The 13113-nt window shown below is 43.5% G+C and overlaps 1 protein-coding gene across 1 annotated transcript in view; it reads right to left on the reverse strand.

The window, feature by feature from the left end:
• Positions 1-4640: 4640 nt before the first annotated feature.
• Positions 4641-13113, reverse strand: part of LOC100701297 (forkhead box protein O1-B) — a 29096-nt gene continuing 20623 nt past the window's right edge. Inside the window, exon 2 of the mRNA XM_003450539.5 lies at positions 4641-8805. Coding sequence (XP_003450587.2) covers positions 7096-8805 — 1710 coding nt within the window. The 3' untranslated portion in view covers positions 4641-7095. The remainder of the gene's footprint in view (positions 8806-13113) is intronic.

Here is a 13113-nt window from a genome sequence, read left to right on the forward strand (position 1 = left end):
GAGATGAGGTGATGTTGGCGCTCAGGTGGAGCATTAATTTGCCATTAATTATGTCATCATCGCTTTGGGTCACCCCCCTGCTGCACACGCACAGCTCTCCTTGTCTCCCACTCCTGATGAGTGGATCACGGCAGAGGGGAAGAGAAAACATCTGATTAAATCTGTCTTGTCTGTCTCTGCACTTGGAAGAGGGTAAAATGGGGACAAGAGCTAAGAGTTAGGATGGTGATGGTTGGGAGTTTTAAGGACGGTGATAGGTTTAATAATGTGTGAAGGAGAGCGACAGGAGGATTTCCTGGTAGGTCATTTTCCTTTCATCACACACACACCAAAAAAATCTGTAGTCTAAGACACCCAAGGGATGTTTGACGTGTTACATAATCAGTTTTATTTTTAAAGGCACTTTGAAATTAATTTATGGAGGCTATTTTTGAGATATAACTAATGGCAATGTGGCCTTTGAGAGAGATTGGAGTCAAAGTGGAGAACTGCTGTTATTATTTGAGTGATTTGCACTTTTTAGTAAGATTGTAGGTCTTCTGCTTACACGATGGGTACAGCTTTAGATGAATGGCCATGCAGCAAACTAAAAACATTTCCAATGATGAAAGTGACTGGAAGAGAATTTCAACAAACTAGACTGGCGTTGCCTTTTTAAACACAATAGCGAAAGTAGAGAAGTATACAGTATAATGGCTGCACTCGACTTAGTGGCGATCCTGGTTTTTTTGCATCACTATCATGGCGTACAGGGACCCTTAATGAAACTGAGCCATCATTAATTACACCTGTAATTTATTTCTTTTCGTACTGTGACACGACAAAATAAAGTATCTGCTGTGTTAAAAGGTCTATTAGCACAGAAACAAGGAAACACAGATCATCCAGCTTGATGACGATATGGGACAACTTGTGTAAGTGTTCCTGAAATGAATGTACAAGTGTGTTTGTTTGCTCTTTAACAGTATACTTGGAAAGTAGCTGTTAAACTTTTTTTTTACTGATCATTGAACCCAGAGCCCACCCATGCCCTACAGCAATCATAGAGAGGTGAGCAAGTCTTCAGGGATCCTGTAGCTTTTAGGAAGTCAGGATCTTAGTTATGGACACTCTCGCGAGGGGAATCTTAGACTTTGAAGTTTAATGCAGATTGTCAGCTCTCTAAGCCACACATTAAACCTTTACTTGAAGACTTCTGGAACCTCTTATGCACACAATGTTTCATATTCATCCTTTTGGATTTAATCCAAACTGCAGCAGACTTCTTATACAAGCCTTCAAGCAACGGTTGAAGTAGTTTGCACACTGCCAAAATGAATTTAGAAAAGACAATATCCTGTTTTAGAATGAGATGTCATTTGTTTCTCATTAAAGATAAACACTGTTATCAAGCTGTTTCAAGATAATTGGTCTTGAGATATCTTAGAACACTATTCAATTTATTTTTTTAGCTTGAGGCCGTTTATTTGGTGGTCAACACTGTGATATCCTAAAATATCTGATCTTGAGACTTACTTCAAGAAAAAGTTCATTACCTGTACAGATTTAGTCTTTGTGGTTATTGCTGAAACATAAAAGAAGAAGTAGATCCATAGCCAAAAGCACAAGCACTGAAAAGTCCCATTAAAACTCCCAAATTGATTGACAGGTCTTTTAATACAGGGACCAACATTAGTCAACAACTGAATCCAAGTTATTAATGTTTGCTGGTGCTGAAAGGTTTGTTTACATCAGTATGAGGAAAATTGAAGCCATCCCAAGTAATGCAAAGACCCCTCTGCAATGTAGTTTATAGAGCCTAAAAACTAAACGGTGAATCATTGCATGATTTCTGTGAGACAAGATGGACTAAAATGACTTCATATTTATTGCATTAAAAGACGTCCACCTTATCACCTTTAACATGTTGTCTTACTTTTGTCCAGGTCTCTTCAGCACCAGAGCTGTTAACTGTCCTTTCAGTAGTAAATCCAAGGACTTACTTAGAACTTCTGACAACACTAACCTTTTGCCTTTGCTCAGCCCCAGAGATGTCTCTTTTTGGTGAACACCTGTTCTTTGACTGCACACTTTGATCCTCTGCTTGCATCTTGTAACAGCTAATACACATTTCCAGTACATATTATAACCTTTCAGGCATCACCCCCTTGTGAAAACATTGAGTACTGAGGCATCTTATGGCCTAATCATTAGCGTTCAGCAGACCTTCTTGGATCTGCTCTTGCTTCCTGTATCTCTGTAGACCAATACAGACAAAAATGCAACTTTTTTTTAAAAAAAAGGAAGGACCATGTCTCAAACCTTTGATCCTTTGAATGGTGGTTGTCTCTAAAATGTCTTACAGTAGTGCTTAAACTTAAGGGCAAATCATAGCTATCAGAAGGATCTTAGAAATACAGAGCAGAAAGACTGCTTTTGGCTATAGCTTACCAACACATTCAAGCAAAATGCTTCCTTTTAATTCCTTAATATCAATGTACCTTTCAACTGTCCTTGCTCTTCACTTTGTCTGGGGTGAAACATGATGCTAACAAAACTTAATGGTTTGTCCTTTCAGATTTTCATCAGTTTTACCCCTCAGTTTAACAGCTCTGCAAGCAGCAACGTTGGTTTGGTGACCTTTTGGAGGTGTTTTTTTTTTTTTTGCTGAACAGTCTTTGGTCACCTTCAGGACAACACTACTACTGACCAGCAAGATGTCACAAGATGTGTTTTAATCCTGTCTTTGCGGATCATTCATCGACACGTTATGCAATCTGTATACTTTCAAAAGGTTTAACCTTTGACTTAAGCATCATTTTATGTATTTTTGGAGCCTAGCTACATCCTAAAATGTTATAAGTATAAATGAATTAACTGACCCTTTTTTTTTTCGAACAAATTTGAACTCATATTTGGAAAAGTGAAGTCCTAGTAATGGCTAATGATAAAATTGATGTGGTTGGGGTGGCTAATAATAGGTCTTATTCTGGAAGCATCGCATAAAACTTCACACTAGTGGAAAATTAATCATTTCAGTGACCAACTGAAATTTGGAGATATAGCAGTTTTCTTTTTCTTTTTTTCTCACTTTGCAGCTCAGCCAGAAAGTGAGAAGTGCTGAATCCTCATAAGCACTCAAGGACATCTCTACCCTGGAGCTTTGCCTGGGTGGGTCTGTCTGTTAGCAGTTAGTAGTGTCCCCAGCCAGCCTTTAGCTCCAAGGGCGGTCTCTACAACGATATCACTACGCCAAGTAAGGAAGGACCTGCTCCCAGATGCCTGAGTGGATGAATAATGACACTGTAACACAGTTTCGCTCTCCCCCTCTCTGATAATGAGGAACAGAAGAGCAGAACCTCCCCGAGGCGCCGCACCTGGACTGGACTGCCTTCCTGTCTGCCCTAGCCGCCATCCCTCTCAGGAGATATGCAGAGAACAGTGAGACACTGGCCTTCTGCCAGGTTCTCAGTCTTAGTTACACTCAATCACACTCAGTTTAGGCTAATTGTGAAATTATGAGACATCCTATAAGGTTACCAAACTGTGTTGGACTGCTGTTTTAAAACGAAATAATTTTTGTGGGTCTTTTTGTCCTTTTTCTTGCACATTTAGCTTTTATATAAGCTGTCTGACTTCCTCACCTCCACACCTATATTTTTCTCGTTCTCTCTACTTCTCACATTTTTCCCTCCAGAGAAGCTTTGCCAAGTGGAGTCAATTAAAACTGTACATCTAAGTGAGAATTGTCTAAGTGTGTATGTGTCTGTGTGTATGGTTTCATAACTGTGCTGTGTGCTTCTTTGTATAAAAGTGTGAATCTGTGGTATTTTCAAATTTGTGTGTGTGAATGTGCATGTCTGTGTGTGTCTGTGTGTGTGTGTGAGTGTGTGTGTGTAAAAGAGTATGTGTAGAGGTAGAGGCTCCCTTGGGGCCTGGCAGTATGGCGCTGTAGCGCTGCACACTCCTCCTGTGAAAACGCCTCCAATGGGACCAGGACAGCTGTGGCCAACCTATACTGCTTTGTGGGCCATAACAAGCATTATGACACACAAACACACACATACACACACACACACACACACACACACACACCTATTACTCCAATCCTGGCAACTCTGTCTGGCTGCCTGGGTGCCTCCTTGTTTTGTCTGTCAGGAACTATCTTTCTCTCTCTGTGTTTCGTTCTGTCTCTCACTCCCACACACACACACACACACACACACACACACACAAACCTTCACCCTATCTCTCGCTTTCTCATCCATTCTCTACCACAAGTGATGCTTCCCTGCAATTGTGATTTTACATTCCCCCCCCCCATTTTTGATTCATGGTGCCCACTTCCCACACACAGTGACTCGTGTCCTGGTCAAATCCTGCCAACCGGGGTTGTCACCCCTTTGTGAAAAGAGTTGTATGTTAATAACAAAATAAGGAAACACAAGGAAAAAATGAATTTGCAAGCAGCTCACACATATTCGACTTGTCAGTTACTGCACAGAAGCAACTGACAAACAGAAGTAGCTCAGGAAAATCCCCATTCAGACTCACTAAATTGCAAGGAAAAGGTCACTTTGTTGTGTTTTTGTGGGGAAAAAAAAATCATTCTACATGGTCATATTTAAACAAATGTGACAACAGAGACATTGTTTTCTTCGCATTTCATTTATTTAACAGTCACCAGATGATGAGATACATTCTTTTAAAAAAAGAAATAGACAACAAAACTGATATTATTTTGAGATTTTAAAAACTATTATACAATTTTTTTAATATATAGATTTTGTACAAAATAAAAGTCAGTAAAAGGGTCAGAGGGAGTGACATCTTAAAAAACAGACAAAAAGAGGAAGGGACAGGCGTTGACTCAAACGATTACCACATTTAGGAGTGACAAAGACCAATCTCTTTCATAAATAAATAGAGGAAAATTAGACATCATATATAGCTATCTTTCCAATAGCAGGGCATTGATAAACGTCTGTAGCATAGGATATAACATAACCGCTTTGTGAGGCCCAGTTGCTTATAAAATTTCACGCATTTTCCGCTCAGAGATTAAATGGAACCAGTGCGCTAAAAGCCCTGAAATAAAGGTATTTACCTCAATAATGGGTCTGATAGTCTGTGCCATGCTTGACCTTTGGCTCTAACAATAACCCCCCCACCCCCACCCCTGCACTCCTTCTTTTCCTTTGTGTGCCGTACTTTGTACAGACCCAGTGCGGAGAGTCTCCTTGAGGGAATTAGAGAATAGGGGTGTCCTCTTTTCTTCTCTCTCTCAAGGCCAGTGAGAAATTAACTGCAGACTCCCCCACTCACAAACGCAGAAACAACTGAGCAGAGCAGAGCACATACGGGAGGGGTGCACGCTGTTGAAGCTTTGGAAGGTCATACTGCGCTACCAAAATAATTTCACCAGTGGATTCCACCCTTACACTATGGATATTTCAGCACTGTCTTCATCAGTCCTTACAATTTCAACAGTACAACAACAACTACAAGACAACAGAATAAACACACAAAAAGTGGATGCGGATGGCTGTGAAGCATTACAACCCTATCAGACACAGACTCATGCCACTGAGATTGGCTGATTGTTTTCTCCTTAAACATCCCCCTTTTTACCTGTTTGAATATTTGAAGTGCAGGGTATAAGCACTGAAAACATGGGAACTAAATGGAGACAATGGAAACGATTTACAATAGGAGTACATGACCTGTTTTGAGACGCACACATCCAAGAGGAATGGAAACTAAGGCTGATGATTGATCCCACTGCAACAACAGGCTTTTGTTCTATCCTTGTCTCCGTCTTTTCTTTTTGTTTACCCATTTTGAGCAGGCATGTGGCCAGTGACATTGGCCCTTCTCAGAGCAGGACAGCAGGCAGAGTGACTTGGCGTTAATCACCATTTTGTCTCACTTTCTTGGCGCATTAAGCTGAAGAAGCAAGAGGTGGCCCGAGCAGCCGAGGTGAGAGATGGGAGGACAACACGTTAGCCTCTCAATAATGACACATCGCTGCCGCATCACTTTGGAGATTAAAAGCAAGATGCTGAATTTCAATCAACCTACATTAATGGCTTGGTGTGAGGAATGGTCACTTTGTCTCCACTCGCAGACGGAGACGGAGAAGGAGAGAGAGGGAGACTAGCACAAGAGGCCCAGGTGAGACAAGGTGATATGACATTTTAATTCACCAAATTGCGCGCTGGCCACTAATGATAGAATCCATTTAACAGCACGATGACAATATTCTCGAACCAATTGCAAAGAAGCTGAACAAAAAAATGTTGCATCCGAGAGAAAAGTCAAAGCGCAAGACTATAGCTATAAACAACAGGGCTGCTGATGTAAGATAATTACGTGGAGCTTATGGATGAGTGAATGTGAATGTCTTTCAAATGACGAACTGGCTTCTGATCGTAACTCTGTTTAAGTCTAGTGTACAATTGAATTTCAGCCAGTCTTGAGGGATATTGCATTAAATAATATATTAAATTGAGGTATAAATAAGTCATAAGAAATGCCTATGATCTTAAGGTACCACTAAATTTGAAAACTCAGGGCTCCAATCACATGTAGCTGAGAAATTTTTCTGTCAAAAACAGTTCTCCCGAACTTTAAAAATGACAGTATATAAGCAAACGACTCCAATTTTATCAGTTCATAAATCTGACACTTTATTAGCAGGGCTTGTTATTCCTCATTTGTTCTTGTCAAATACTGAAGCCACCTTACAAAACATGCCAAGCTCTGCCTGAGCTGCTCTGTGAAGGCATTACACCGTGAGATGTGACCCACTTGCAATAAAGTGCATTCAGAGTTCAGTTCTCATGGTAGATGAGAAGCGATGTTGGGCAAGCACAGCTGAGAGATTGTCATCACAGTATAGCTGATTTGAGGAAAAACTTAATGTGACATGAACTAGAGGGGGATCGTTTAAAAAAAATGGGGGAGGGGGGATGACAGTGGAATTGTCAAGACAACAAAGAGACATGGGAGTGTGGATCCTATAGTCTTTGTGTCAAATCAGGAATGTCACAGTTGAGCACAGTGCTTCATGAGGAGGGTCGTTCTTTCTGAGGGTTAGACGTGTTGTTCTTGACTTTACCCAGGCACCCAGCTCTGGTTGCTATGGGCTTGCTGTGGACCAGCCAGTCCACTCATTCCCATCCCCATAGTCACACCCATTCCCATACCCATGCCGATGCCCACACCTTGGGCTAAGGAGCAGTCAAAGTTGAAGTCCATCTCCTCCCCAGAGTCCATGATGTCATGGAGGAGGATGGACTCCACATCGCAGTCTAAGCTGCCATGGAACATGTCAATGTCCAGGTCAGCTGGTAGTCTCTCATGGGGGTGAGGTTGGTGATAGCCGTGGTAGTTGCTACCAGCGGTACCACTGCCCATCCCGAGGCCATGGTGATACGGTCCATTACTCATGCCTTGGTGTTGTGGGTCTGGGTAATGGTTGTGACGTGGGTGGGGAGCTGTGGCAACATGGCACGAGTCCTGGGGCATGCCGAGCATACCTGCTGGATTTGGGGGGAGGGTGGTAGAAGCAGGAAGGTGGGCATGTGATGGGGGGCTGTACAGGTAAGGAGCTTTGTGGTTGTAGGTCTGCAACTGATTGCTGCTGCCACGTGGGGTCAGGGCTGCAGCCCGGGGTGGTGTGTGGTTATGGCTCTGGCTGAGGCTGTGACCATTGTGAGTGAGGCTGTGAGGTGAGTTGTGGTTGGTTACATTGTTGTGATTATGACTGGGAGTATGGCTGTGAGTTCTGTTATGGCTATGAGCTGAGCTGTGACTATGCGGTCCATTGTGGCTGTGGCCATTGTGGAGGCCGGGGTGGTGGCTGTGATGGTTCGATCCAACTCCATTTGTAGCTTGATTCATCAGAGAATGGCTTTCTCTCTCCTGTCCCAGCATCATGTCCTTGGGACAGTATTGCTGTCCAGCTGGACCCCCTGTAAGCAGACTCTGAAGGGCATTAGTGCTTGAGTATGCCCGCATGGTTCCAGAGAAACTGGCTGGTTTGTTCTCCTGAATGGTCTGCATGGGTGAGTGGTGACGCAGCATCCCCATGCCTGTTGCCCCATAGACACTTGAACCATAGGAGCCCTGTCCCTTCACTCCAGAGTTGTAGTGATAGACAGCACTTTGGTGCTTATGTCTGCCAATAGCTTGATGCTGCTGGTGTTGCTGCTGCTGTGAACGATGATGATGATAACCATCCTCCATCATCTGCTCATCCAGACTGATGGCACCCGTCAGGTTAGCCAGCTGAGGCAGCTGCTCAAGAGGAGGACAGTGATTTCCAGCACCCATGGATGGAGAGCGTGCACTAGTTGGCGACGGGTAGAGGTGAGGGGAGGTGGAACAGGACAGGCCGCCCTCCTCTGGTTCCTCTGGTTCTCCCTCTGCGAGGATGGGTGACAAACGCCCACTAAGGGTAGATGCTGATGAACTTGCCCTGGAATGGAGGTCTGTCCAAGCATCAAACTCTCCATCTGTTCCAGATGCACCTCCGGCTCCTGGGAGGCCTTTCCGTGAAGGGCTGCCATGATCAGGGGAGTTCTGGAGCCCCACACCAGCAGACCCAGCTCCAATCCCAGGGCGGCCAACCCTCTTGCCTCTGATCCGGCCTTTGCTTTTTAGGTATTTTGTGCTGTTGTCCATAGAAACTGCTCGTCTCCGCGGGGCTTTGCCCATTTTTCCTCCATCTGGATTGAGCATCCACCAGGAACTCTTCCCTGTGCCCTCATTCTGCACCCGGATGAAGCGTGTGTGAAGGGACAGGTTGTGTCGGATTGAGTTCTGCAGAAAGATAAAAGAGAAAGAAAAATATCAAACTAAACTGTAATATGTTGTATGTCATTTCAATTACTATTTATGTAAAAATGTAAACAATTTAAATAAGGGAAACGTGCATAAGATTTAGATTAAAAAGTTCCAAATGAAAATAAGATTATTTTTATTACATCAAGTATTAAAGTCAACGTTCAAGAAAACCCTAACCACAAGCACAGCTGTCAGTATTGCATATAAGCCATCCAGTCCATACATGATGAGTCACAGAAAATTGTCCTAAATTATCAGGTCGCTTCCATTGCCAATATTAGATGCACAAAACACACAGAAGTAGATACTCAAACCTCTGTGCAATCAGTGTCGACTAAAATCAGGAAATTTAGAGCTCACTGAAAAGCACAAACATGCTCAAATAACAGCTACAGCTGGCATAAAGCAACACCCTGTCAGTCTTATCCCACCTGAAATGACCGAAGACTCAGACTTTAGACATTCTCCCTATGTACGTCAATCCTCCCACTTTCATTTCCATCAATCCATCTGTCCTCCTCTACTTCTGCTTTTAGCTGGCCTGATGTAAACCACTGAGGTTAGCTGTACTGTATGTTTGAAGTTGGTGCCAGTCTGGCTTAGTGCCAGCTCTGTCTCTTTCCTTCACGTAGGTTGAATGGGGGGATGTATCCCAAGATTGAGCCGGGAGGAAGGAGGGCTAATGGATGTATCTCACCCTCTGACAGACCTTCACTGTCTATCTCCCTTTCCCTCCCTTGTTCTCTCTTTATCACAGTCCTGTATTTCTTTTTTGTCACTAAATGCTTCATATTTCAACTTGTCTCAATTTTCCTTTTTCCTATTTTACACACTTCTTTGAACGCAAGTCATTTCCCACTTCTGCCTTCAATCTCTATGCCTTCAATTATACAGTGTGCCACCAATTACTTTCCCATTATCCTCTACACTGGCATGGGTTGGGCTTAGCCAGTGACTCGGTCATTCAAAGGATATAGTTTCTTTTTTTTTAATCATTTATATCTCAAGGGTTGGTGAATAATAACGATTTCCGAGTGTCGGGGAATCTGTTGTTACAATTCTGCTGTTTTTTTGCTGCATAAGTAATTTAGATGCTCAAGCAGGACAATATCAAATCAAAAAGCATCTCCTGCAGTTTGGAAATATACACATACAATGGATTGTTTCGGACTGAGGGGTACTCACACCACCATCTTCATTATGTTGCACATTATTTGTATTCAGAGCGAATTGCACGGCAGGGAAACAAATCAAATTGCGACGGTGAACATATAAACGGGAGGTGAGCTGAATTCAGGTGATCTGTGAATGCCTCCTTGGGTTATCTCGCCGTGACACCTCCAGAACTGGGTAGCCATGGCAACCGGGTAAACGTGCAATGGCAGAACTATATCATATTGTGGTAAGAGTCAAGAGAGTCAGAGAGAGAAATGGAGGGAGAGTGGGGGATGGGGGAAAGGATGCAAGAGGAGGCGGCTGTTTGATGCTGCTGCTCCAACACTAAACAGCCTTTCATCTTGGCAGTGCAAGTCCGCAGGGGATGCCCGCTCCCTGCTTCTGACGGCTTCTCTACGTGCCGCGCCAACTCCCTGTCTCACCCTGGCTGGCTCATCCACCTATCATACCACTCCAAATCATCCCCCCATCAAGTCCGGTGCATGCCTGAATTAAAACATATGTAAGCTTTCATGCCTTTCCATCGCGGCCGGTGGTAAATGAGGCATCTTTCAGAGAGCTGAACCACTTCATGCCACAACTCTGTGTGACCTGTCTGATTCAAATCTCGATTTATCCCCGTATGAGGGAAGAGCAGCCCCATTGAACTTGGAGGGATTTGTCATCATCCCAAACCCTCTTTATCTGATGAATCCACCTGCTAGAGAGATTTGAGAGATTTCGGATGGAGGCCAGCAACGGCATCATCATCATTACTGGCTGCTGGCTTTCGATACTTTTCCACCACATGTTTTTTGCTGTCATCCTGTTTGCACGTATCTGTGTGTGTGTGCTAGAATTTAAGATTACAAAGGTTGCAGGTGGTTTCATGGTGGGTGTGGTTCTGTCTGCCTCCTGTTCTCTGAGTCAGGGGCAATTTGACCAGCCTCTGGCCCTCACGCCCCTGAAACAGGCAGTCACTGCTAATCCCTCTCCATCCCCGAGTAATCCCAGACAATCCTGGGCTAATCCCAAGTTGATTCAGGGGCACTCCCAGCTGGGTGTCTCACACAGAGCTATGCCAGGTTACCACATACACAGCAGGCAGCTTGGATATGCTATGATCCTATAGTAGCAAAAAGTAAGGGGAGTTTGATGTGGGAAACAGGGACACTACAAAAACCTTATAGGATATAGTTATAAACTACTCCAAATGTTCCTGTGTGTATTTTTACCGGATGATTTTTGAGGCAGGTGTTAACTATATTTTTAATTTCTCCAACAAATCAACTACCTCCAGTTTGTGCTCTGTCCTTGAGGGTTGGCTTTGTGACATTCTTTAGCCCTATGGGTTAAAGAATAGAATAAAATTGAAAACTTTATTATGCATTAAATATTCATAAAATGGAAATTCTCTTTCAGCCCCCTGGCTTGCTGAGACAGACCGATGAAGCCCACAGAAACATACAATGACAGAGGAACACACATCACATGCCTGGGTTCAGGACGCTACTTCCTATTCAAATCATACGCCTTTAATACAATGAGGCTAGTGGAGAAGGCTCTAAATAATGAATGAACCAGTGGGTCATGTGGAGACATCCAGTGCTGGTACCATAATGCTGGAACGAACAAGATGGAGTCATAAGAACTGATGTGACTTCTTTGTTTCATAATCAAAATTTTCAGTTATTAGAACTGAAGAGGCCCCTAGATGAGAGGTGAAACATCACAAACCACAAAAAAAAAGTCAAGTTGCTTTTCATTAAGAATTGCATGACCTGGTTGACTGAGAACCCGCACCGACATATAAAGAGCATCCACCCTCATCAAATACTGCTAAATCAGGCTGTAAGGAGTTAATTTGGCCACTAAGTAAAAGAGGCTAAGGGTGATAGTTTATGGACCAATCAAAGCCAATTAAGGTGAACAAGGCTTTTGTGACTGCAAGGAAACAATCAGCTTGGGTTCAACTCTCATTAAGGCCCAAAATACCTGATAGCTGTTTTAGACATTTAGACAAAAGCAACGGGATAGGACTCTTTGTCCTCAGATTAAAAGATTATGTTCTTTACGAGCAAATCTCCCATGTTGACACTTTTTCCACCCTGCACAGGTGGAATAAGCAGTTGGGGGTGGGAGTTCAACTGGTTTTATAACAGATACAGAAATCTATAAATCAAATCTAGCAGGAACATCTGTATGTGTTCCTCTTTCCTAACGTCTTCAAGAACCATTCATTTGGCTTTTGGAAATCTCACAACACCAATCAATGGCTCTACAGTTCTCCCTCCCTTCTTCCACATGCAAACTCAGTTTGATTCAGAGACTAGAGAGGCCTACTTAATGCTCAAAATCAATGAAGTTTAATGCCTGTCAGTGCGCACATCAACATCTGACTAACTACACAATCCACCTGCAATATGAGGCCAATATGGGTGCTCAATATTCCATGTCCCCACTGGTCATATAACAATGTTAAATCGCCACAGGCTTGTAAGTTAGCTGTCTTTTCCCACTTGCACAAATTGGCTTAATGCCCAACATATCCCTCTGTTGCCTCTCCCGAGATGTCAGTCAGGCATTAACATTGGGAGTAGCTGTAATATGGGGGTAGGGGGTATTGTGTTGGATGCAGTGATTCATCTGGGATAACCTGATTGACTGGCATGGGTTCAGCTGTGCTGGGGGATACAGCAGGAGGTGAAGGGTCCTGGGTATAAGGGGCGGGAATATAGCAGTAGCACAAGGGGCCCCTCTAAGCCACACAAATGGGTGCCCTCAAAATGCCCCCCACTTTCCCCATCCCCCTCCATTAGGGCAACATCAGAATCCACTCAGGGTTTTTTCCCGCTCACTCCTCTGTGAGTGAGGAAACAGGTCAAATGGTTTATAAGACCCATCTTGTGGTGAATGTGCACTCATTCAAACAGAACTTAGTGAGAAACTAAGGACTGTGAATGAGGTCTGGGAACCAGCAAAAAGAAACCACTCACCCGATTCAAACAACCTCAAGAGTGAAGCAGTGTGGTGCGCTTGCCCAGCTAAGAACACAGCAGCTGTTCTTGTAGTGGCACCGGGTAAAACCGTTTGCCACACTCGACTGGTATTACCAAACCATTTCATGCA

The sequence above is a fragment of the Oreochromis niloticus genome, linkage group LG11, assembly GCF_001858045.2.
Source record: "Oreochromis niloticus isolate F11D_XX linkage group LG11, O_niloticus_UMD_NMBU, whole genome shotgun sequence".
Taxonomy (NCBI): domain Eukaryota; kingdom Metazoa; phylum Chordata; class Actinopteri; order Cichliformes; family Cichlidae; genus Oreochromis; species Oreochromis niloticus.